Source organism: Entelurus aequoreus, linkage group LG20 (assembly GCF_033978785.1).
Source record: "Entelurus aequoreus isolate RoL-2023_Sb linkage group LG20, RoL_Eaeq_v1.1, whole genome shotgun sequence".
In the NCBI taxonomy this organism is placed as follows: Eukaryota; Metazoa; Chordata; class Actinopteri; order Syngnathiformes; family Syngnathidae; genus Entelurus; species Entelurus aequoreus.
This window is the reverse complement of record NC_084750.1, coordinates 26,738,665-26,763,316: the sequence shown is the minus strand read 5'-3', so window position 1 is coordinate 26,763,316 and position 24,652 is coordinate 26,738,665. Positions and strand designations below refer to the sequence as shown.

General features: G+C 35.7%; 1 protein-coding gene across 2 annotated transcripts; it reads right to left on the bottom strand.

The window, feature by feature from the left end:
* Positions 1 to 289: 289 nt before the first annotated feature.
* On the bottom strand, positions 290 to 22,799 carry LOC133635647 (sialoadhesin). Of its 2 annotated transcripts, none has more exons than XM_062028880.1 (9): positions 21,200 to 22,799; positions 21,076 to 21,105; positions 18,400 to 18,807; positions 15,520 to 15,825; positions 13,208 to 13,471; positions 10,417 to 10,689; positions 10,237 to 10,339; positions 6,403 to 6,571; positions 290 to 2,236 (listed from the first exon to the last, which is right to left on the bottom strand). In XM_062028880.1, exons 2-9 carry the CDS (start codon positions 21,101 to 21,103, stop codon positions 2,105 to 2,107), a joined length of 1,683 nt encoding a protein of 560 aa, XP_061884864.1. In that variant the 5' UTR covers positions 21,104 to 21,105; positions 21,200 to 22,799; the 3' UTR covers positions 290 to 2,104. The 2 variants fall into 2 exon arrangements, with proteins under 2 accessions (XP_061884864.1, XP_061884865.1); XM_062028881.1 differs by having other exon boundaries at positions 18,400 to 18,804.
* Positions 22,800 to 24,652: the final 1,853 nt, after the last annotated feature.

The following is a 24,652-nucleotide window of genomic DNA, read 5'->3' as shown; positions in this document are numbered from 1 at the left end:
ACAAATAGTTAGTCCCTGGCCATGTTCTTTCGACCCAATGTGAGTCAAAAGCTTTAGATTTACGTTGAAGAGATAAACCAGAAAAGTTACATATAGGACTCCTGAAAGAAAGAACTACAAACAAGAGGGTGGGACTCCAAAGGAAATCTCCATACAGATGGAAATAAAATAAAATAAAAAATACAATAGAGGAGCTTTATTTTGTGCTTGTTTAATGTCTTTTTAAAGTTTGTTTTTAAAAATGCTACACACGAACACACTTTTTTTTGTCATGTTGACTTTATTTACAGGTGATCATGAAATAGTGCCTACATAATGAGTAATGACAATATTTATACTAATAATGACATGCAGAGGAACGTTTTCCAGCACTGGCAATAAAAAAAAGTGTATTGTCATTGTGATGTGCTCACAAAGTCAATAAAGCTTTTTATGGCTTTCCGCCTGCGGGGGAACATAAAACATCTCCACAAAATCCATTTGCGTGAAATGACAGCGGCTACACAGAGGAGACCAAATCACATCTGCGCCGGTGTATGCGCGTGTGTGTGTGTGTAAGTGCGGATTAAAAAGAAGACAAAGTGTACTCCAAACCTTCTCATCTTCTCCATCAGATTAAGGAGAGGACAGGAGCGGTTCAAGGTCATGGCCAGTCTACGTAATAAACGGCGTTATATAATAGTAACTAGTAATGAATAATCTAACTTGTTAACGATAGCTTGGCTGAATGAGCGTGTGTCGGACACCTCGGTCTCCTTGCTCATCCTTGCGGACTGGACACTGGCCGAGAGTTAGTGAGCGGCTCTCTTGGTTGCTTTGTTGGGTCTGCTCCCCCCACCCCAGCAGACGATGGCGTGGAACACTGCAGAGGCCACCACAGTGTATATGTTTTTTTGTTGTTTTTTTAACTTTTGTAGCTGTATGTATCCCCTCAATTCCCCCCCAAAAATGGATTAACTCGCTGGAATATAAAGACAATATAACATACACCCATAAACGTGGATGCATATGCAAAAGTGCAATATATTTATGTCAGAATAATTGTATCTAAGTTATCACAAAACTTTGTGTTGCCATGAGTTCCCGGCGAGAAGACAAAAGCTGTCTTTGATCCTACCAAACAAAAGGCTTGTAAAACTCCACTGTGTGGGATGGGGAGCGACATGAGGGTTCTGTTTCTTTGATGTCTTGTAATCCACAGAAAGATTGTGTCTTGACCCGAGAACTACAAAGCGGAGAGAAAGCAGGGCCTGCCCAAGTTCCAGGCACCTCTTCTTTGAACTGTTTTACGACCTCTTCTTTGAACTCTTTTACGACCTTTTCTTTGAACTGTTTGTAATCAAAGGCGATGGCTGTTTACGACCCCCATCCCTTTAGAAACAGCTGTTGCCATGTAATCAGGGAAAGTCCAAATAAAAGAGGAGGCGTACAATCTTTTGTCAGGAGTGTGAGACACTGTGCAAGGGTACAGTGTCTAGACCTTTCTCCTCAATTGAGCCAAATTTAATTCTGTCTCTGTTTAATTCTTTGCTTCTTGTCTTGTTTAATAGATGTCATCAGCGTTAGAACCTGACAATTTATCTATACAGTAATCTATTTATTTATATCTGCACCTTATTGCTTTTTTATCCCTGCACTACCATGAGCTAATGCAATGCAATTCCGTTCTTATCTGTACTGTAAAGATCAAATTTGAATGACAATAAAAAGGAAGTCTAAGTATAAGTCTATGTAGAAATGTCTGGTTGCATCAGCTCTGCTCTTTTAATGTCTTTAATGTCCTTTGTGTTCTTTGACGTTTGATGTTTCCCTCTTACACACATGCTTATGTGTGCTATGGCTATGAGTTTTTTTCCCCATTGGCCTCAGTCTGGAGCCCCCCTCTCCGGGGGCCCAGGCTTAGACTGAATTTTTTTTTTTTCGAACAACAAATCAACAAATTGAAGAGACAAACGGCTCTCGATGATGTCACGAGTCACTAGGCAACAGGCCCCAGCTTTTAAAAGCACACACACATACACGCTGTGCGCTCATGTGAAACGTCTTAGCCGCATGTCCCAGATTTTTGCAGTTTTTACCGGTCATGGCTGGTTCACGGGTCATACTAGAGGACCTCCAGGTAGATGGCTGACTCGGGTTCAGCCACGTGCACGTCCCCGGGGGCGTCTTGTGTGTCCGCACGCACGCCGAGAGCCCTTCGCCTGCGCTCGCCGCCTCTTCTGCCCATCCGACGCACCTAAACAAGGCCAAGACGTTATCATGCGAACGAGTCAAAGTAGTTCATTAGTTGGTAAATCTTTATTTAGAAAAGCTTTTAAGCAGTTACTCTGTTAGCGCTTTATTCACATGTCTCCATCTAAATCTATTTTATTAAAGCTTTTAATGTATTTAAACTTTTTAACATTGAATTAATAATTGTTATTTTTATTTTATGTTTAAATTTTTCTTTAACTATATAAAAAACACAATTGTTATGTATTACACATTTTTTGCCAAAAAAGCTTCTATTTATAGAATATAAATAATCACAATTCTATTTTATGTATTTTAATTGTATTTTTATTTGTTTATTATTATTATGATATATAATTACATAAAAACAATGTTTTCATGTATTACACATTTTTTGCTCAGAAACCTTCTATTTATAGTATATAAAAATCAGAATCGTATTTTATTTATTTAAATTTAATTTTGTTTAATATTATTATATAATATTATTATATATTTTATGTTTCAATTGTTTTATAACTATATAAAAACACACACAATTGTTATGTATTACATATTTTTTTGCCAAGAATGCTTCTATTTATAGTATATAAAAATTCACAATTCTATAAAAAAAAATTGGGGGGGATTTGTTTATTATTATATATAATTATATAAAACACACAATTGTTATACACATGTTTTGCTGAGAAAGCTTCTATTTATGGTATATAAATAATCACAATTGTATTTTATTTATTTTAATTTTTTTCAATTTGTTTATTATTGTTATATATAATTATATAAAAAACATTTGTTCATGTATTACACATTTTTTGCTAAGAATCCTTCTATTTATAGTAAATAAATAATCAGAATCCTATTTTACTTTATTTTTTTAATATCATTATATATAATGATTACACATTTTATGTTTCAATAGTTTTATAACTATATAAAAAAACACAAATGTTATGTATTACAAATTTTTTGCCAATAAAGCTTCTATTTATAGCAGGGGTCACCAACGCGGTGCCCGCGGGCACCAGGTAGCCCGTAAGGACCAGGGGCCGTACTTATCAAGCTTCTTAGAATTACTCCTAAGAAGTCTGCTAAGAGTTGACTTAAGAGTAAATAAATTCTTCGCTGAAAGCTGCACTTAAAAGTTAGTTATCAAGCGTCTTACTCACACTTTCAGCGAAGTGTAGGACTGAATCTTAAGTGTCACACTCAGAGCTGAAATACGACATTACTATGTGCCGTAAACGGAATTTTAGGTGACGTCATTTCTGTGTCCATAGAAATGACCAATCACGGAAGGGAATCCCTTGTCTAAGAATAAAGAAATATCTTAGAAATATTTAAGTGGACAATGGGAGTGTATATTTTGACAATAAACTACAAAATAATACAAAACAAACAAACAATATTGGCAATGAATCAAAAATAAATGTTTCCTTTTTGTTGCACCTTTCCTGCTTCCTGCTCCCAGACCGTAATCAAAGAGGCAGGGGAGACACTTCTCCAGGATGTATGCTCGGGGCAACACCCTTCACTTTACCCGACAGTGAGTCTCCACAGCGGACGACTTTAGAGTGAATGATGAGTCCGGCGATTAGTTGCAAATCTTGCTTTATTGATTGCTTGCACACAGCCAATCCAACACAAAACAAACTAGTCCCCGCTCGCACTCACAATACCGCTCCCTCTCTCTCTCGCCCACACACTCACTGACGTCACTCACCTCACATGCTGTAACCTAGCGTATGTGTGTGCCACACACATACGCTACACTCATAACATTTTCTTTCCAATTCATTAATTAGGCAACTAATTTGAAACTGGTGTGGGTGGCTCTATATATACTAGTCCACTGCAGCCACATGCAGAAATCAACAAGGAATGGAAAATTATTAAATCTGTGACAAAAATAATACCTGCTCTGTCTAAACGATACCGTTTGATCAGCTGCTCGTCATCAAACAAAGATGAACGTTCGCGCACGTCTCTCGCCTCAGTGCCATCCCCTGCTGGCAACTCCTAACCACTTAAGACACCTCTGAAGGTCTCTTAAATATCGTGGAGAGTAGGAGTGATTCTTAGACTTAAGAACGTTGATAAAAAGCTTTTATTCTTAAGTTTGAGAGTAGGACTAAATTTCGCAAATTTTCAGGACTTAAGTGTAAAATGGCACTCTAAGAAGCTTGATAAGTACGGCCCCAGATTTGGTGTCCAGTTCAAATTGTGACATGATTTATTTGAAAATTTGAGAGTTGACTTTTGTATTTTACATGAGTTATTATTTGTACAAACATGGTGCAAAGTAATTCATGATTTGTTAAAAAATGTTAGTGGCTAGCTAGTTAAAATTGGATATTTCACAAGACTGCCTTAGAAGTGATCATTTGAAAATGTTCAATTTGAAAAATGTGCACTTAGAGAAAATATAAAAATAAAGTGTTGCATATTGATATTTATCTGTTTCTATATATATTTATTGTGAAAAATCATTAAGATGATCAGTGTTTCCACAAAGATAAATATCATTAATTATTAATAATAACATAGAGTTAAAGGTAAATTGAGCAAATTGGCTATTTCTGGCAATTTATTTAAGTGTGTATCAAACTGGTAGCCCTTCGCATTAATCAGTACCCAAGAAGTAGCTCTTGGTTTCAAAAAGGTTGGTGACCCCTGATTTATAGTATATAAAAATTCACAGTTCTATTCCAAAAAAATTTTGGGGATTTGTTTATTATCATATATAATTATATAAGACACACAATTGCTACGTATTACACGTTTTTTGCTGAGAAAGCTTCTATTTGGCTCCCGCCATCAGTGTGTGAATGTGTGTGTGAATGGGTGAATGTGGAAATACTGTCAAAGCGCTTTGAGTACCTTGAAGGTAGAAAAGCGCTATACAAGTATAACCCATTTATCATGTATTATTTATTTATTTATAGTATATAAATAATCACAAATAATTTGTTTTTTTGTTTGGTTTATTATTATTATATATAATTATATAAAAACAATTTCTTTATGTATTACACATTTTTTGCTATGAAATCTTCTATTTATAGTATATAAACACAATTCTATTCAAAAACATTTTTTATTTTGATTTGTTTATTATTATATATAATTATATAAAACACAATTGTTATGTATTACACATGTTTTGCTGAAAAAGTTTCTATTTATAGTATATAAATAATCACAATTCTATTGTATTTATTTTCATTTTATTTTTATTTGTTTATTATTATATATAATTATATAAAAACAATTTTTTCATGTATTACACATTTTTTGCTAAGAAACCTTCAATTTATAGTATATAAATAATCAGAATCCTATTTTATTTATTTTAATTTTATTTGTTTAATATTATTATATATAATGATTATACATTTTATGTTTCAATAGTTTTATAACGATATAAAAAAACACAATTGTTATGTATTACACATGTTTTGCCAAGAAAGCTTCTATTTATAGTATATAAAAATTCACAATTCTATTCAAAAAAATTTCTTATTTGTTTATTATTATATATAATTATATAAGACACACAAATGTTACATATTACACATTTTTTGCTGAGAAAGCTTCTATTTATAGTATATAAATGATCACAATCCTATTTTACTTATTTTTTATTTATTTGTTTAATTTTATTATATATAATGATTATATATTTTATGTTTCAATTGTTTAATAAAAAATTCACAATTCTATAAAAAAAAAGAATTAATTTGTTTATTATTATATATAATAATATATATTTATATAAGACACACAATTGTTACGTATTACACATTTTTTGCTGAGAAAGCTTCTATTTATAGTATATAAATAATTACAAATAATTAGTTTTTTGTGTGGTTTATTATTATATATAATTATATAAAAACAAATGTTTTATGTACTACACATTTTTTTGCTAAGAAATCTATTTATTATATATAAATAATCACAATCCTATTTTTTAATTTGTTTAATATTATTATATATAATTATATAAAAACTACATTTTTATGTATTACACATTTTTTTGCTAAGAAAAATGTTATTTATTTTAATTTTTTTAAATGTTATTATATATAATTATGAGTTTGTTTCTGGTCTAGAACCACTATATTGGCAATGCTGAGCAGAAAGTACCGGACAAAGAACCTGGAGTACCTGCTTGGTGCGCACAAAGTGAGGCGTGCAGTTCTGGTACACCAGCTGGTAGCTGCCGTTGGTGTACACGTGGGTCACCTCGGTGCAGTTGATGTAGAGCGGCGTGCACTCCTGATTGGCTCCTGAACCTCCTGCCAGGCCTGCAGCAGTACGTCCAGTCAGGACGTGTCTGGGAAGAGAGTGCAGGGTCAGATGTTATTATGGTTCATAGCCCCCATCCTACACACACACACACACACACACACACACACACACACACACACACACACACACACACACACACACACACACACACACACACACAAACACAAACACACACACGTTAATAACATAAAAACTATAATTTGCTAATAAAATCCAAATTATTATAGCTAGAACAAAAACTTGTTGCAACAGAAACAAATGGGACAAGTTTGGAATGATTTTGACATAATTAAGGTCAAGTTATGAAAAATAACACGTTAATTACACGTCAATAGCAAAAAATAAATCTCAAAACGTTAATAACGTAAAAATTATACTAGTTAGACCAAAGATTTTTGCAGCACAAACGATTGGGACAAGTTAGGAGTGATTTTGACATAGTTATGGACTAGTTTGGAATAATAACACATTAGTTACATGTTAATAACAAAAAGACATAAAATGGTTATAACATAAAAACTATTAATACGTTAACAAAATCAAAATTATTATAATTAGACCAGGACTTTGCAGCATAAACGTAGCACAAACAATTGGGACAAGTTTGGGGGGATTTTGACTAGTTATAAATAATAACACCTTAATTACATGTTAATAACATAAAAATCATAGCAAGTTAATAAAACCAAAACTATAATAGTTAGACCAAATAATTTTGCAGCACAAACGATTGGGACAAGGTTGAGGAGATTTTGACATAGTCGGGGGGGCTGGTTTTGAATAATAACACCTTAATTACACGTTAATACCAAAAAAGGTCATAAAACATGAATTACACGTTATTTACACATTAATAACATCAAATGTTGATAAAATCTAAATTATCATAGTTAGACCAAATTTGTTTACAGCACAAATGAATGGGACAACTTTGGAGGGATTCTGACAGGGGACTAGTTATTAATTACACGTTAATTACATGTTAATAACAAAAAGTCATACAATGGTTATAACATAAAACATACAATACGTTAACAAAAATCAAAATGATTATAATTAGACCAAGACTTTGCAGCACAAACGTAGCACAAACAATCGGGACAAGTTTGAAAGGGATTCTGACTATAGCTCGGGGACTAGTTATAAATAATACCTTAATTACATGATATTAACATAAAAAACCATAATAAGTTAATAAAATCAGATTCATAAGAGTTAGACCAAATAATTTTGCAGCACAAACGATTGGGACAAGGTTGGGGAGATTTTCACATAGTTTGGGGGGCTGGTTAAGAATAATAACACCTTAATTACACGTTAATAACAAAAAAGTCATAAAACGTTAACATAAAAACTAAAATATGTTAATAAAATCAAAATTTTTAGTTAGACCAAGACTTTTTTTGCAGCACAAACATAGCACAAACGATTTGGACAAGTTTGGAGGGATTTTGACATAGTTGGGGGCTGGTTATGGATAATAACACGTTAATTACACTTTAATAACAAAAATTCGTTAAACGTTAATAACATAAAAACTATAATATGTTAACAAAATAAAAATGATTAGAGTTGACCAAAATTGTTTGCAGCACAAACAAATGGGACAAGTTTGGAGAGATTTTGACATAGTGGGGGACTAGTTAGAAATAATAACACATTAATTGCACATTAATTATATGTTAATTACACATTAATAACATCAAATCATAAAATGTTAATAAAATCTAAAGGATTATAGTTGGACCAAAATTGTTTGCAGCACAAATGAATGGGACAACTTTGGAGGGATTTTGACATAGTTGGGGACTAGTTATTAATAACACGTTTATTGCACGTGAATTACACGTTAATTACACATTAACAACATAAAATCATAAAATGTTAACATAAAAACTATACAAGTTCGACCAAAAACGTTTGCAGCACAAATGATAAGGACAAGTTTGGAGAGGTTTTGACATAGTTGGGGTAAATAGTTATGAATAATAGCACGTTAATTACACATTAATAACATAAACATCATAAAACGTTCATAACATAAAAACTATAATACTTAGATCAAAAATGTTTGCAGCACAAACGATTGGGACAATTTTGGAGAGCTTTAGACATAGTTGGGGACTAGTTATAAATAACATGTTAATTGCACGTGAATTACCTATTAATTTACATATTAATAACATATAATCATAAAATGTTAACATTAAAACTATACAAGTTAGACCAAAAAGGTTTGCAGCACAAACGATTAGGACAAGTTTGGAGAGGTTTTGTCATAGTTGTGAATAATAGCACGTTAATTACACGTTAATAACATAAACATGATCAAATGTTAATAACATAAACATCATAAAATATTGATAACATAAAAACTAATAGTTAGAGCAAAAATGTTTGCAACACCAACGATCGGGACAAGTTTGGAGAAATTTTGACAGTTGGGGGAGGTCTAGTTATGAATAATAGCACGTTAATTACACGTTAATTACACATTAATAACATAAAATCATAAAATGTTAACATTAAAGCTACACAAGTTAGATCAAAAATGTTTGCAGCACAAACGATTAGGACAAGTTTGGAAAGGTTTTGACATAGTTGTGAATAATAGCACGTTAATTACACGTTAATAACATAAACATGATCAAATGTTAATAACATAAACATCATAAAATATTGATAACATAAAAACCATAATAGTTAGAGCAAAAAATGTTTGCAACACCAACGATCGGGACAAGTTTGGAGAGATTTTGACATAGTTGGGGGGAGTTCTAGTTATGAATAATAGCACGTTAATTACACGTTAATTACACATTAATAACATAAAATCATAAAATGTTAACATTAAAGCTACACAAGTTAGATCAAAAATGTTTGCAGCACAAACGATTAGGACAAGTTTGGAGAGGTTTTGACATAGTTGTGAATAATAGCACGTTAATTACACGTTAATAACATAAACATGATCAAATGTTAATAACATAAACATCATAAAATATTGATAACATAAAAACTATAATAGTTAGAGCAAAAAGGTTTGCAACATGAACGATCGGGACAAGTTTGGAGAGATTTTGACATAGTTGGGGGAGGTCTAGTTATGAATAATAGCACGTTAATTACACATTAATAACATAAACATCATAAGACGCTCATAACATAAAAACTATAATAGATCAAAAATGTTTGCAGCACAAACGATTGGGACAAGTTTGGAGAGGTTTAGACATAGTTGGGGACTAGTTATAAATAACACGTTAATTGCACGTGAATTACCCATTAATTACATATTAATAACATAAAATCATAAAATGTTAAAATTAAAACTATACAAGTTAGACCAAAAATGTTTGCAGCACAAACGATTAGGACAAGTTTGGAGAGGTTTTGACATAGTTGGGGGGGGAATAGTTGTGAATATTAGCACGTTAATAACAAACATGATCAAATGTTAATAACATAAACGTCATAAAATATTAATAACATTAAACTATAATAGTTATAGCAAAAATGTTTGCAACACCAACGATCGGGACAAGTTTGGCGAGATTTTGACATAGTTGGGAGGGTGGTTATGAATAATAACACGTTACTTACACATTAATAACATAAAAAACATAATTTGGACAAGGTAGGGAGGGGCGGGGGGCAACTTCCCACAGGACAACCTTCGTAAAATCTTACGTCGCAGCTTTCTTTCTGCAGCAGTAGAAAACGAGCACGGCGATTAAGGCGCTCGCCAAGATGGCCGCTGCGGGCGCCACAAAGCCGAGCAGCAGAAGCGTGTCTGCACAAAAGCGAAAGGCAACGTTTATGCTACCGCTTATCCGCACGACATGTCGGCCATTTTTGTGGTGTGCTCACCCCGCCCTCGCCCGCCGTGCCACAGCGTCAGCGAGTCATTCCCGATGGTGTTGACAGCCGAGCAGGTGAGCGTCAGGGGCCCGCTCATGCGGCCCCTCAGCGTGGAAGTGAGCATATCGGCCGTGAGCGACACGTTGTAGTCCGGGGGCGGGGCTGTGCCGTTGATGCTCCATGTGAAAGCCGGCCGCGGGTTCGAGTCCGCCGAGCAGCGGCACAACACTTCCTGCCGCTCGACGACGCACGCTGAGGATGCCCTCTGGATGACGGGCTTATCTGGAGGAGAGAGGGCCCTGGAATTTATTTACTTGTAATTTGGTGTAACGCAATACAAGAAGAAGCTTAGGTGTCAGGGCAGCTGGGAAATATTAACAAGATGGGAATTTTTTTTTTTAAATAAATAAAAAAACAAACAAAAAAAAAAACTATATATATAAATATATCTATATATATATATATATATATATATATATATATATATATATATATATATATATATATATATATATATATATACATATATATATATATATATATACATAAAATAAAATAATAAATAAAATGTTAGTCAAAGATCATCTATAACACAGGAGGCCCCTGTTGTTTGTGATACAATGTTAGTCAAAGATCCTTTATAAGAGAGGATGTCCTGTTGTTTGTAATATAAAGTCAGTCAAAGATCATCTACAAGACAGGAGGAAGTCCCTGTTGTTTGTGATGAAATGTGAGTCAAAGATCCTTTAAAAGAGATGAGGTCCCGTTGTTTGTCATACAAAGGCAGTCAAAGATCATCTATAAGACAGGAGGAAGTCCCTGTTGTTTGTGATGAAATGTGAGTCAAAGATCCTTTATAAGAGATGAGGTCCTGTTGTTTGTCATACAAAGTCAGTCAAAGATCATCTATAAGACAGGAGGCCCCTGTTGTTCGTGATACAATATTAGTCAAAGATCCTTTATAAAAGAGGATGTCCTGTTGTTTGTAATATAAAGTCAGTCAAAGATCATCTACAAGACAGGAGGAAGTCCCTGTTGTTTGTGATGAAATGTGAGTCAAAGATCCTTTATAAGAGATGAGGTCCCGTTGTTTGTCATACAAAGGCAGTCAAAGATCATCTATAAGACAGGAGGAAGTCCCTGTTGTTTGTGATGAAATGTGAGTCAAAGATCCTTTATAAGAGATAAGGTCCCGTTGTTTGTCATACAAAGGCAGTCAAAGATCATCTATAAGACAGGAGGTCTCTGTTGTTCGTGATAAAATGTTAGTCAAAGATCCTTTATAAGAGGGGACGTCCTGTTGTTTGTAATATAAAGTCAGTCAAAGATCATCTATGAGACAGGAGGAAGTCCCTGTTGTTTGTGATGAAATGTGAGTCAAAGATCCCTTATAAGAGAGGTCCTGTTGTTTGTCGTACAAAATCAGTCAAAGATCATCTATAAGACAGGAGGTCCCTGTTGTTTGTGATACAATGTTAGTTAAAGATCCTTTATAAGAGAGGAGGTCCTGTTGTTTGTAATATAAAGTCAGTCAAAGATCATCTATAAGACAGGAGGAAGTCCCTGTTGTTTGTAATAAAATGTTAGGAGAGAGGAGGTCCTGTTGTTTGTAATATAAAGTCAGTCAAAGATCATCTATTAGACAGGAGGAAGTCCCTGTTGTTTGTGATAAAATGTTAGTCAAAGATCCTTTATAAGAGAGGAGGTCCTGCTGTTTGTAATGTAAAGTCAGTCAAAGAGCCTCTATAAGACAGGAAGTCCCTGATTTTTGTGGGACTGAGTGCGGAAAATGTTAGTCAAAGATCCTCTATAACACACAAGGTCCTTGTTGTTTGTAATACAAGTCTTGATCTAACTATATATATATATATATATATATATATATATATATATATATATATATATATATATATATATATATATATATATATATATATATATATATATGTATGTGTGTGTATATATGTATGTATATACAGTATATAATAAAAATTTTTTTTTTTTTTTTTTTTACTGTATATACATATATAAATATATATATATATATATATACACTCTATATATATATATGTGTATATATATATATATGTATATATATATATATATATACTGTATATATATATGTATATAAATATATATATATATATATATATATATATATATATATATATATATATATATATATATATATATATATATATATATATATATATGCGTGTGTATATATACACATACATATTACTTTACATGCAGTCGGCTTTCGGCCTTCTGCCAAATTTTTTTGCGCCCAATGCGACCCCCCAAGTCAAAAAGTTTGGACACCCCTGCTCTAGATGTACTATCATTTGTGATTCATAACATTATTAGGTTGAGTTTTCAAGTGAAACCATTTTTACTAGCGAGCAGCCACAGTAACACGTGGTGTCAACTCGTTGCTAGGTAGAATTGGCGGGGGCACAATAAGACCAGCCCCAAAGCTCAATTTAAAAAATCCCTTCAACGATATAGCAATTAGAGTAAATAGGTGAATAATCTCACAATCTTTGTAGTGATGTCCTTAGTTTGGGTCAGTCGGACTACTTCCTGCCGACTCTCCCTGTCCTTTCTCTAAACTGGCCACAAATACAGTAACTGGATTGGCTCATGCCAGTTGTTTTAGTTGAGGTTTGGGGCAGGTTGACTTGTGCCCCTGACAATTCTGCCTAGCAACAAGGCAAGCTGCTAACGCTCCGCTGAATTGCTGGGATGCAACGCTAACTGAGGTTTTATAATTACACCAAATCAAAGCGGGAATACTTACACAGAACGTTGAGGACGGTGGTCCGCGACTCGGCGCGACCGACCAGGTTCTCGACCGCACAGCGGACCGCCGTGCCCCGCGTCACGTTGTACAAGCGGATGGCGTGCGTGCGAAGGCCCAGGTGCACCATCCGGCCGTGTCGGCTGTAGGACCAGCTGTACTCTGACGCCGGCGGGTCAGCTTTGCACGAGCAGGCCAGCAGGGCGCTGCCCCCCTCCTGCAGGGCCAGGGTCTGCACCTGCACCGTCACGTCTTTGGGAGGAACTGCGGGGCAGAAAACGGAAAAAGTCCAAATGTGCGATATTGTAGGGAAGCATCAGCAACATTGTTTTTATGTGCTACAAAATGTCGCTCACAAGGCTATTTCAAAATAAAAGTAGCAAGCAGAAACACATCTCAACTAAATTACCATTTGTATTCTATTTATGTTATTTGTTACGATTTTGAATAGATTCAGAATGTCAAGAATGTATTTTTAAAAATATGTATTGTTTTAGGCGCTACGTCGCTGCTTCGTGTACGACATAAAAAAGGAGCTTTTCTAACCTTTAACTTTATTTTGAATGTGTTGTATTTGAACTAAAGCGCCAAACAATATGTTGCAAGAATCGGTTTAAAATGAATCGTTACACCCCAAGAATCGGAATCAAACCGATGCTGCTCCCCCCCAACAAGTTAAAAAAAAGTGTGTATATATGCATTTCCAGTATGTAAATATGTATATGTATGCATATGTACAGTATATGTATATATGTATATAAATATGTATATATGTGTATATATAAATGTCTATATGTATGTATTTGTATATATACTGTATATATATATATACATGTATGTATATATACATATATGTATATATATAAATGTCTATATATGTATATATAGATATATCTATATATACATATATATATATATACATATATATATATATATATATATATATATATATATATATATATATATTGTGAAGAGTGCATATATACATATTTAAGAGTTATTTATTTGTATTCATAGTCATATTTGAAACAGCTAGTGTTTTTCCATTTGTACTCTTTCCATCTTTTCATCTTATGTCTGCAAGTACACTGTGTGTGTTACCTTGAAGCTTTGGGATGTGGGAGTTGGAGTACTCCCTTATATCTTATCTACAGGAGAACAATAAGACCGTGTTCCTACCCTGACAGGTGGGGGCTTTCTTCTTGTGTAAGGAGTGGGCTATTGAGTTTGAGGGTTAGATCAACTCGGGCAGCCGATACGAATGTGTTGATTGAGTTGACCTCCCAAAGCTTTGGAATAAACTAGAAAATATACCTATTCTGTCCTGGTGATCCTTCTTACTCAGCTTATATGTCATCCAAAAGAATTTGGGATTGACCAGCAACTTAGATTCCCTTGGAGGAAGAATAGGTCGTGACGCAACAATATATATATACACAATAATAATGGTAAAACCAGTTTTATTTTAAGTTATATAAAAATGTATCAGCGCTGTTTATCTATTTTATGGAGGAATGTAGTTAATCATAGAATTGGCAACCAATGTTATTTTTAAAAAAGTTTTGATTTTGCATCGAGTATCGGTTTGAAACGAGAATCGATTCTGATTCAAATCGTCACCTCCAAGACTCGAATCAAATAGTGTGGTGCACAAAGATTCATAGCTCAAATTTTTACAGTCTACTTGTTGCAAGGCGGAATCCCTAGGGCACAACTCTTCCTGCCCCAAACCAAAGAAAAAAAAACAGAGAAAAGACAGGCACATTAACAGGAAGTTAAAAGATGTGTTGTAAAAATGTGCTATTTAATCAGTCCTCTGAATTAAATATAAATATGTATGAATAAAACGTTTTTTTCTACTGTAGTAAAATGTTTGCAGCCTCTTATTTTAATTTTCCTGAGGGAACTCTCTTGAAGGAATCAATAAAGTACTATCTATCCATTTATCTAGGGGCACTTCCTTATTTTCCCCTTAATGCAGCTCTGTTCTTTTAAGTTCGATTCCAGGGTTTTTGGACGAGTAACCTCTGGGAACATACTTTATCAGTATCACTCTAAAACTTTTTTTTTTTGGCATGATACAGTTTATAGTTTAAATAAGGATTACATTTTTTTTAATTTCAGGCAAATTGATGCACTTCAAAATAAAATAAATAAATAAATAAATGAAGTTTGTTTGTAAGTTTATCTATATTTCGTCGTTTGTTCCTTTATTTAATGTTAATAAGGATACAATATTATGCAATGGTGTACTTATAACAATTTTATGTACAAATGATTCTATTTATAATAATTGCGAGAGTAATTCTTACATGTAACGTGCAGGTCGTTGGCGGCGACCACAGCTTTGGCTCCCGCGTAGCTGAGCTCACATCGCAGGCCAGCGTTGACCCGTTGGGACACCCGGAAGGTCAGCGAGGCCTGCAACACGGGCGAGTGCTCGTCAGGATGGAGAGTCCGCACCTCCTGAGCCCCGGGTGGATGTACGCCCCGCCCCCATTGCCAGCGCAGGGTCGGGGGCGAAGAGGGGCAGTAATAGCCCACGCTGCAGTTCAAGGTGACCACCTGACCCTCCATGGCCGACAACACCCCGCTGATAACGGGAGCTTCGGGGTTGACTGTCAATGAGGACAACAACTGTTATCTCATCTTTATTCTCTGAAGGTGGATTTCTTTCCCCTTTTTATATTTCATACAGGACTCCATGTGTCAAAAACATCATCTTTAAAGCTGCAGGATTCTATTTCCAACAAACAGCACAGAAAAGAAATGGATCACATAATTAGCCACTTGTTGCCGGGCAGAACTTATAGGACTCAACCGATGTTGTTGAAATAAATAAATCAAGTCACTAAAGTGAAACTGACACATTTTTCCGATTGCTCTGTAAGGGTCTATGAGGTCCTGTTGTTTGGAATATAAACTGAGTCAAATATCTTCTATAAGACAGGAGGTCCCTGTGGTTTATGATATAAAGTCAGTCAAAGATCCTCTATAAGACAGGAGGTCCTTGCTGTTTGTAATAAAATGTTAGTCAAAGATCCTCTATAAGACAGGAAGTCCTTGTTGTTTGTAATAAAAAGTCAGTCAAAGATCACCTATAAAAAAGGAGGTCCCTGTTGTTTGTAATACAATGTTTGTCAAAGATCTTCTATGAGACATGAGGTCCCTGCTGTTCATAAAGACTAAGTGTGAAAATGTGAGGTAAAGATCCTCTATAAAACAGGAGGTCCCAGTTGTTTCTGGGACTGAGTCAGAAAGTGAAGGTCAAAGATCTTCTATTAGACAGGAGGTCCCTGCTGTTTGTAATAAAATGTTAGTCGAAGATCCTCTATTAGACAGGAGCTACCTGTTGTTTCTAATAAAATGTTAGTCAAAGATCATCTATTAGACAGGAGGTCCCTGCTGTTTGTAATAAAATGTTAGTCGAAGATCTTCTATAAGAAAGGAAGTCTCTGCTGTGTGTGGGACTGAGTGTGAAAAATGTTAGTCAAAGATCCTCTATAAGGCAGGAAGTCCTTGTTGTTTGTAATAAAAAGTCAGTCAAAGATCACCTATAAGAAAGGAGGTCCCTGTTGTTTGTAATAAAATGTTAGTCAAAGATCATCTATAAGACAGGAGGTCCCTGTTGTTAGTAATACGATGTTTGTCAAAGACCTTCTATAAGACATGAGGTCCCTGCTATTCATAAAGACTAAGTGTGAAAATGTGAGTCAAAGATCCTCTATAAGACAGGAGGTACATGTTGTTTCTAATAAAATGTTAGTCAAAGATCCTCTATTAGACAGGAGGTCCCTGCTGTTTGTAATAAAATGTTAGTCGAAGATCCTCTATTAGACAGGAGGTACCTGTTGTTTCTAATAAAATGTTAGTCAAAGATCCTATATTAGACAGGAGGTCCCTGCTGTTTGTAATAAAATGTTAGTCGAAGATCCTCTATAAGACAGGAAGTCCTTGTTTGTAATAAAAAGTCAGTCAAAGGAGGTCCCTGCTGTTTGTAATAAAATGTTAGTCAAAGATCATCTATAAGAAAGGAGGTCCCTGTTGTTTGTAATACGATGTTTGTCAAATATCTTCTTTAAGACATGAGGTCCCTGCTATTCATAAAGACTAAGTGTGAAAATGTGAGTCAAAGATCCTCTATAAGACAGGAGGTACATGTTGTTTCTAATAAAATGTTAGTCAAAGATCCTCTATTAGACAGGAGGTCCCTGCTGTTTGTAATAAAATGTTAGTCGAAGATCCTCTATAGACAGGAGGTACCTGTTGTTTCTAATAAAATGTTAGTCAAAGATCCTCTATTAGACAGGAAGTCCCTGCTGTTTGTAATAAAATGTTAGACGAAGATCCTCTATAAGACAGGAAGTCCTTGTTTGTAATAAAAAGTCAGTCAAAGATCACTTATAAGAAAGGAGGTCCTGCTGTTTGTAATAAAATGTTAGTCAAAGATCATCTATAAGAAAGGAGGTCCCTGTTGTTTGTAATACGATGTTTGTCAAATATCTTCTAAGACATGAGGTCCCTGCTGTTCATAAAGACTAAGTGTGAAAATGTGAGTCAAAGATCCTCTATAAGACAGGAGGTCCAAGTTGTTTCTGGGACTGATTCAGAAAGTGAAGGTCAAAGTCAAAGATCTTCTATCAGACAGGAGGTCCTTGCTGTTTGTAATAAAATGTCAGTCAAAGATCCTCTATTAGACAGGAGCACACTGCTGTTTTGTGAATTAATAGTCAAATCTTGGCAGAAAGTGTGAGTATAAAAAAATGGCTGACAGGACTTCCTGGATGCAACATGATGGTATAATAATGCTAATAATAATAATAATAACAATAATAATAATGATAATAATATTGATAGTAATAAAATAATACTAATAATAATTAAATAATAATAATAATAATAACAATAATAATGATAATAATAATAATATTGATAGTAATAAAATAATAATACAAATAATATTATTAATAACAATAATAGTAAAAAAAAAAATGTTGATAATAATCATGATAATATTAATAATAATGAAAGTAAAAATATATATATTGATAATAATAATAATAATAACAATAATAATAATAATGATAGTAAAAATAAAAATAAAATAATAATAATAACAATAATAATGATAATATAAATAATAATAATGATAGTAAAAAAAATAAAAAAATAATAATAAGTGCAATACTTACCCAGGACAAGGAGGCTGAAAGACTTGGTCCTCCCCCAAGTTGAGTCCCCACGTGTCTTCAGGGACACCTCGTAGACCCTGGCGTCGTCCACCCTGACTGTGTCCAGCCTCAGCGAGCAGTCGCCCTCAGAACCCTGACCAGCGACGGTCACCCGGCCACGGAAGTCGGCGCTCACTGCTCGCGTCTCCTCGCTGTTGTAGGCCGTGCGGGAAAGGCGGAACAGGAAGCGCTCGTCGCCGCGGTAACGCATCCGCACATCCACGCGCTCATTGGCGGGCGGCGGGCTGGGCGAGGACTTGGGCGGAAAGGAGCAGGGGACCACCACGCAGGAGCCCGCCAGAGCGACGACGCGGTCTGGGACGGACGGCTCGGGGGCGGAGGACTGCACCTCGTCCAACATGGCCGCTGCTTGAGTGCACAGACGGACAACATTAATATAACAACATTATTCATATTAATATTATTATGTTCAAACACTTGGCTGAGAAACAAGTAGTCACGCACTGAGAGCCGACTGCCTCTAAGTAATGTTTTTGGTTTTCATGCCAACAAAGCAGGAAGAAGGCGCTCAAAAGTCAATTAGGCTCCACCTTTCAAGATGCGCATAAAATAAAATAAAATACAATAAAATAAAATTTAATACAATAGAAAATATCCATCCATCAATCTATTTTCTACCGCTTGTCCCTTTTGTATTATAGAACAGAATGGAACAGTATAGAACATAATAGAACAGGATAGAATATAATACATTAAGATAAAATAAAATAGAAAATAACAATACAATTGAATCACATAAAAAATTATGACATTAAACAAATAAAATAGGATGAAATAGAAGAGAATAAAATAGAATAGAAAATATAATATATGAATAAGAATGGAATATAATAAAGTATAATATAATAAAATAGTATAGAACAGAATAGAATGAAATAGAAATGGAATACGATAGAATAGAATAAAATGAAATTGAATAGTATTCAACATAATAGAATATAATGGATTAAAATGAAATAGAATAAAATAAAATAGACTACTATAGAACACAATAGAACATTATAGAGGAGAATAAAATAAAACGGAATAAAATACAATAACATAGAATAAAACAGAAAAGAATAGAACAGAACAGAATAAAATGAAATATATAAAATAAAATAGAATAGAAGAGAACAGAACAGATTAAATAAAATAGAACACATTAGAATACAATATAATATGATAGAATATAATGTATTAAATAAAATAGAATACATTAGAATACAATATAATATGATATAATACAATATAATAGAATATATTCAATAAAATAGAATACATTAGAATACAATATAATATGATAGAATAGAATAGAAAATAATACATAGAATTAATAGAATAGAATGGAATAGAATACAATGATATACAATAGAATATAATACAATAAAATTACATATTAGAATAGAATACAATTCAATAAAATAACAGATTAGATAAGAATATAATATAATATAATAGAAAATAATATAATAAACAAGAATGGAATAGAATGATATAGAAGTGGAATACAGTAGAATAAAATAAAATATAATAGAACATAAGACAATAGAATGGAATAGAATAGATTAAAATGAAATAGAATAAAATAAAATAGATTACCACAGAACACAATATAACATTATAGAAGAGAATAAAAGAAAACAGAATAAACTACAATAACATAGAATAAAACTAGAACAGAATAGAACAGAACAGAATAAAATGAAATATATTAAATAAAATAGAATACATTAGAATACAATATACTATGATAGAATACAATATATTAAATAAAATAGAAATCATTAGAATACAATATACTATGATAGAATACAATATATTAAATAAAATATAAATCATTAGAATACAATAGAATTATATATAACAGAATAAAATAGAATAAAATAAAATAAAACAAAATAAAATACAATAGAATGGAATATAATACAATGATATACAATAGAATACAATACAATAAAATAAAATAAATAAAACAAAATACAATACAATAAAATAATAGAATAGAATATAATTATATATAACATAATTATATAGAATAGAATAGAATAGAATAGAACACTTTATTGTCATCAAATATGAGAACATGATGAAGATACAGGTGGCGACTCTGTTTTTAGTGTTCTAGTGTTTAGTGAGCGGTACCATCCCTCACCGCAGCGTCCGTACATGCTGCTATCTTGGCAACATTGAAAAAAGGTTAAGTTGTGAATGTAAATCTCTATAAATTATTATTGTAATAACAACGAAGTAAAAGTGAATTGTAATAATAAAATCCAAACACTTTATTCCTAAATAAAAAGTGTTTTACTGCTGACTCATTAAACTCAGCATTGGTCAAGACATGAACCCAATGAAAAACATTAAAAAAGTTAATTGATTGTGTTTCACTGCTGTAATAAACGCCAAGAATAAAAGAGACATAAATGACAAATCCCAGTCCCATCGATTGGAAACACTAAAGTATTTTTAGAAGAGGGAAGAAGACACCAACCGCCTTTCTTTTGGGCGACACTTGAAAATCTGAAATGTGCGCAAGACTCAATATATCTTTGGACTAAAACGACACAATATGAGAAATGTGAAAGTTGCTTTTGGTGAAGACATGAAAGATGGATGAATGTTTGAAGGACTCACCAAAGACGAGCGTCCACAGCAGAGACATGGCTGCAAACAAGCCACACCACAGTTACTCCTTCAAAAGTTGCATCACAATAATAATAATAATAATAATAACAATAATAATGATAATAATAATAACCTGATCGTTAATTAGCTGCTGGGAGAGAGACTGACACATGAGTTGTGAGTGCGAGGCGACACGTGACAGCCAGTGAGTCATCCTCACACTTCCTCAAACACGACACCCAGGACACATCATTAGGTGCTCTTTCTTCTTTGTGGATTCTTTGGGACCCACATGTCCTCCAAAAGACAACAACATTAGTGCTTGGTCACACCGTCATTTGCATTTGTGTTATTGCATGGTCGTTATTGTGACATTATTCTAACAAAGTCACCTTCTCAAAATATCCACACTCGAAGACCTTTAAGGAAAAGAACAAACAAGGACTTAGATTTCCCCTACCCTTCACCGGAGCCCCCCTCTGGAGTCAGGCCCGGAGGTGGGGCACGATGGCGAGCGCCTGGTGGCAGGATGGGTACAGCCCGAAGAGGCAACGTGGGTCCCCCCCTCCAATGGGCTCACCACCCATAGGAGGGGCCATAGAGATCGGGTGTAGTGTGAGCTGGGCGGAAGCCGAAGGTAGGACACTTGGGGGTTCGATCCTCGGTTATATAAGCTCGCTCTTGGGACGTGGAACATCACTTAGCTTGGGGGGTAAGGAGCCTGAGCTGGTGAGTGAGGTGGAGAAGTTCCGGCTAGATATAGTCGGAATCACTTTGACGCACACAGCAAGGGCTCTGGTACCAGTTCTATTGAGAGGGGCTGGACTCTCTTTCACGCTGGCGTTGCACGCAGTGAGAGGCGACGGGTTGGGGTGGTAATTCTTGTTGACCCCTGGCTCAAAGCCTGCACGTTGGACTTGAACCCAGTAGACGAGAGGGTAGCTTCCCTTTGCCTTTGGGTTGGGGGGACGGGTCCTGATTGTTTTAGTGCTTACGTACCAAACAGCAGCTCAGAGTACCAACCCTTTTTGGATTCTCTCGAGGGAGTACTGGTGAGTGCTCCCTCAGGTGATTCCCTTGTTCTGCTGGGTGATTTCAACGTTTATGTTGGCATCGACAGTGAAACCTGGAGAAGCGTGATTGGGAAGAATGGCCGCCCGGATCTGAACTCGAGAGGTGTTTTGTTTTTGGACTTTTGTGCTGGTCACAGATTGTCCATAACAAACACAATGTTCAAAAATAAGGGTGTCCATATGTGCACTTGGCACCAGGACACCCGCAGCTTGATGATCCACTTTGTAGTTGTGTCATCTGATTTGCGGTCTCATGTTTTGGACACTCTGGTGAAGAGAGGGTAGAGCTTTCTACCGATCACCACCTGGTGGTGAGTTGGCTCCGAGTGTGGGGGAGGATGCCGGACAGACCTGGCAGGCCCAAACGCATTGTGAGGGTCTGCTGGGAAAGTATAGTAAAGTCTCCTCTCAGAGTTTAAATTCTCACCTCCCGAAGAACTTTGAACATGTCACGAGGGAGGCGCTGGATATTGAGTCCAAGTGGACCATGTTACGTAACACTATTGTCGAGGCGGTCAATTGGAGCTGTGGCCGCAAGGTGGTTGGTGCCTGTCGTGAGGGATGCCGTCAAGCTGAAGAAAGAGTCTTATCGGGTCCTTTTGGCTCATGGGACTCTGGAGGCAAGGGACAGGTACTGACAGGCCAAGCGGTGTGCGGCTTCAGTGGTCGCGGATGCAAAAACTCAGACATGGGAGGAGTTCGGGGAAGCCATGGAAAATGACTTCCGGACGGCTTCGAAGCGATTCTGGAACACCATCTGGCGCCTCAGGAAGGGGAAGCAGTTCACTGTCAACACCGTGTATGGTGGGGATGGTGTGCTGCTGACCTCGACTGCGGATGTTGTGGATCGGTGGAGGGAATACTTCGAATGCCTCCTCAATCCCACCAACACATCTTCCTATGAGGAAGCAGTGCCTGTGGAATCTGGTGGGCTCTCCTATTTCTGGGACTGAGGTTGCCGAGGTAGTTAAAAAGCTCCTCGGTGGCAAGGTCCCGTGGGTGGATGAGGTCCGCCTGGAGTTCCTTAAGGCTCTGGATGCTGTGAGGCTGTCTTGGTTGACAAGACTCTGCAACATTGCGTGGACATCGGCACAGACCCCAGACCGGGGTGGTGGTTGCGCTCTTTAAGAAGGAGAACCGAAGGGTGTGTTCCAACTATCTTGGGATCACAATCTCCAGCCTTCCCGGTAAGGTCTATTCAGGTGTACTGGAGAGGAGGCTAGGCTGGTAACTCGAACCTTGGATTCAGAAGGAGCAGTGTGGTTTTCGTCCAGGTCGTGGAACTGTGGACCAGCTCTATACTCTCGGCAGGGTCCTTGAGGGTGCATGGGAGTTTGCCCAAGCAGTCTACATTTGTTTTGTGGATTTGGAGAAGGCATTTGACCATGTCACTCTGGAAGTCCTGTGGGGAGTGCTCAGAGTATGGGGTATCGGACTGTCTGATTGTGGCGGTCCGCTCACTGTATGATCGGTGTCAGAGCTTGGTCCGCATTGCCGGCAGTAAGTCAGACCCGTTTTCAGTGAGGGTTTGACTCTGCCATGGCTGCCCTTTGTCACCGATTCTCTCCATAACTCAATGTGGAGGAGCCGCTGCTCCTCCACATTGAGAGGAGCCAGATGAGCTGGTTCGGGCATCTGGTCAGGATGCCACCCGAACGCCTCCCTAGGGAGGTGTTTAGGGCACGTCCGACCGGTAGGAGGCCACGGTGAAGACCCAGGACACGTTGGGAAGACTATGTCTCCCGGCTGGCCTGGGAACGCCTTGGGATCCCCCGGGAGGAGCTGGACGAAGTGGCTGGGGAGAGGGAAGCGTTAACATTTTATGTTAACGTATAATTAACATGTAATTAATCATAACCAGCCCTCCAACCATGTCAAAAGCTCCCAAAACTAATCCTAGCTAATTCTGTACACTTAAACCTAATAATGATATATTTATTTCCTTGACGCCATCTTAGAAGTATGCCGTTCTTCTGTTGACATTCTAATGTTAATGTGCTATATAGTTTTAGATCATGGATTTTGTTACTTGGCGCCATCTTAGAAGTATGTTAGCTGTTATCCTGTTAGAATGCTGATGTTAACTAAATGTTAGCATACTCATGTTTTAACCAACTTTTCTAACCTATATTACTCATGGACTCTGTTACTTTGTGTTTTTCGTAACAGAAAATAATTGAGAAGCACTGCCTTAAAGTGTGAACTATTGGAATTGATAACGTTGGTATTTTAGAGTTTACTTTCACTTTCTTGTTTGGTTTGAAATTTAAAAAATGTCTTCAGTGAACATAAAACTGCTTTTGAAGTCCAAGTCCTCATCAGTGTTTTTCCCCAAGTATCAAAATAAAATTGTTGAACTGACCAACTCCTGCCACAGTCGTTCAAACAGCGCTTCACTTTTCCCAGATTTTGCCTAATTCCAAAATATTAATTTTTGTCCTCAAAATTCTGCACACAATACCCAATAATGACAATGTGATTTTTTATTTTATTTTGCAAGATTACTTCATACA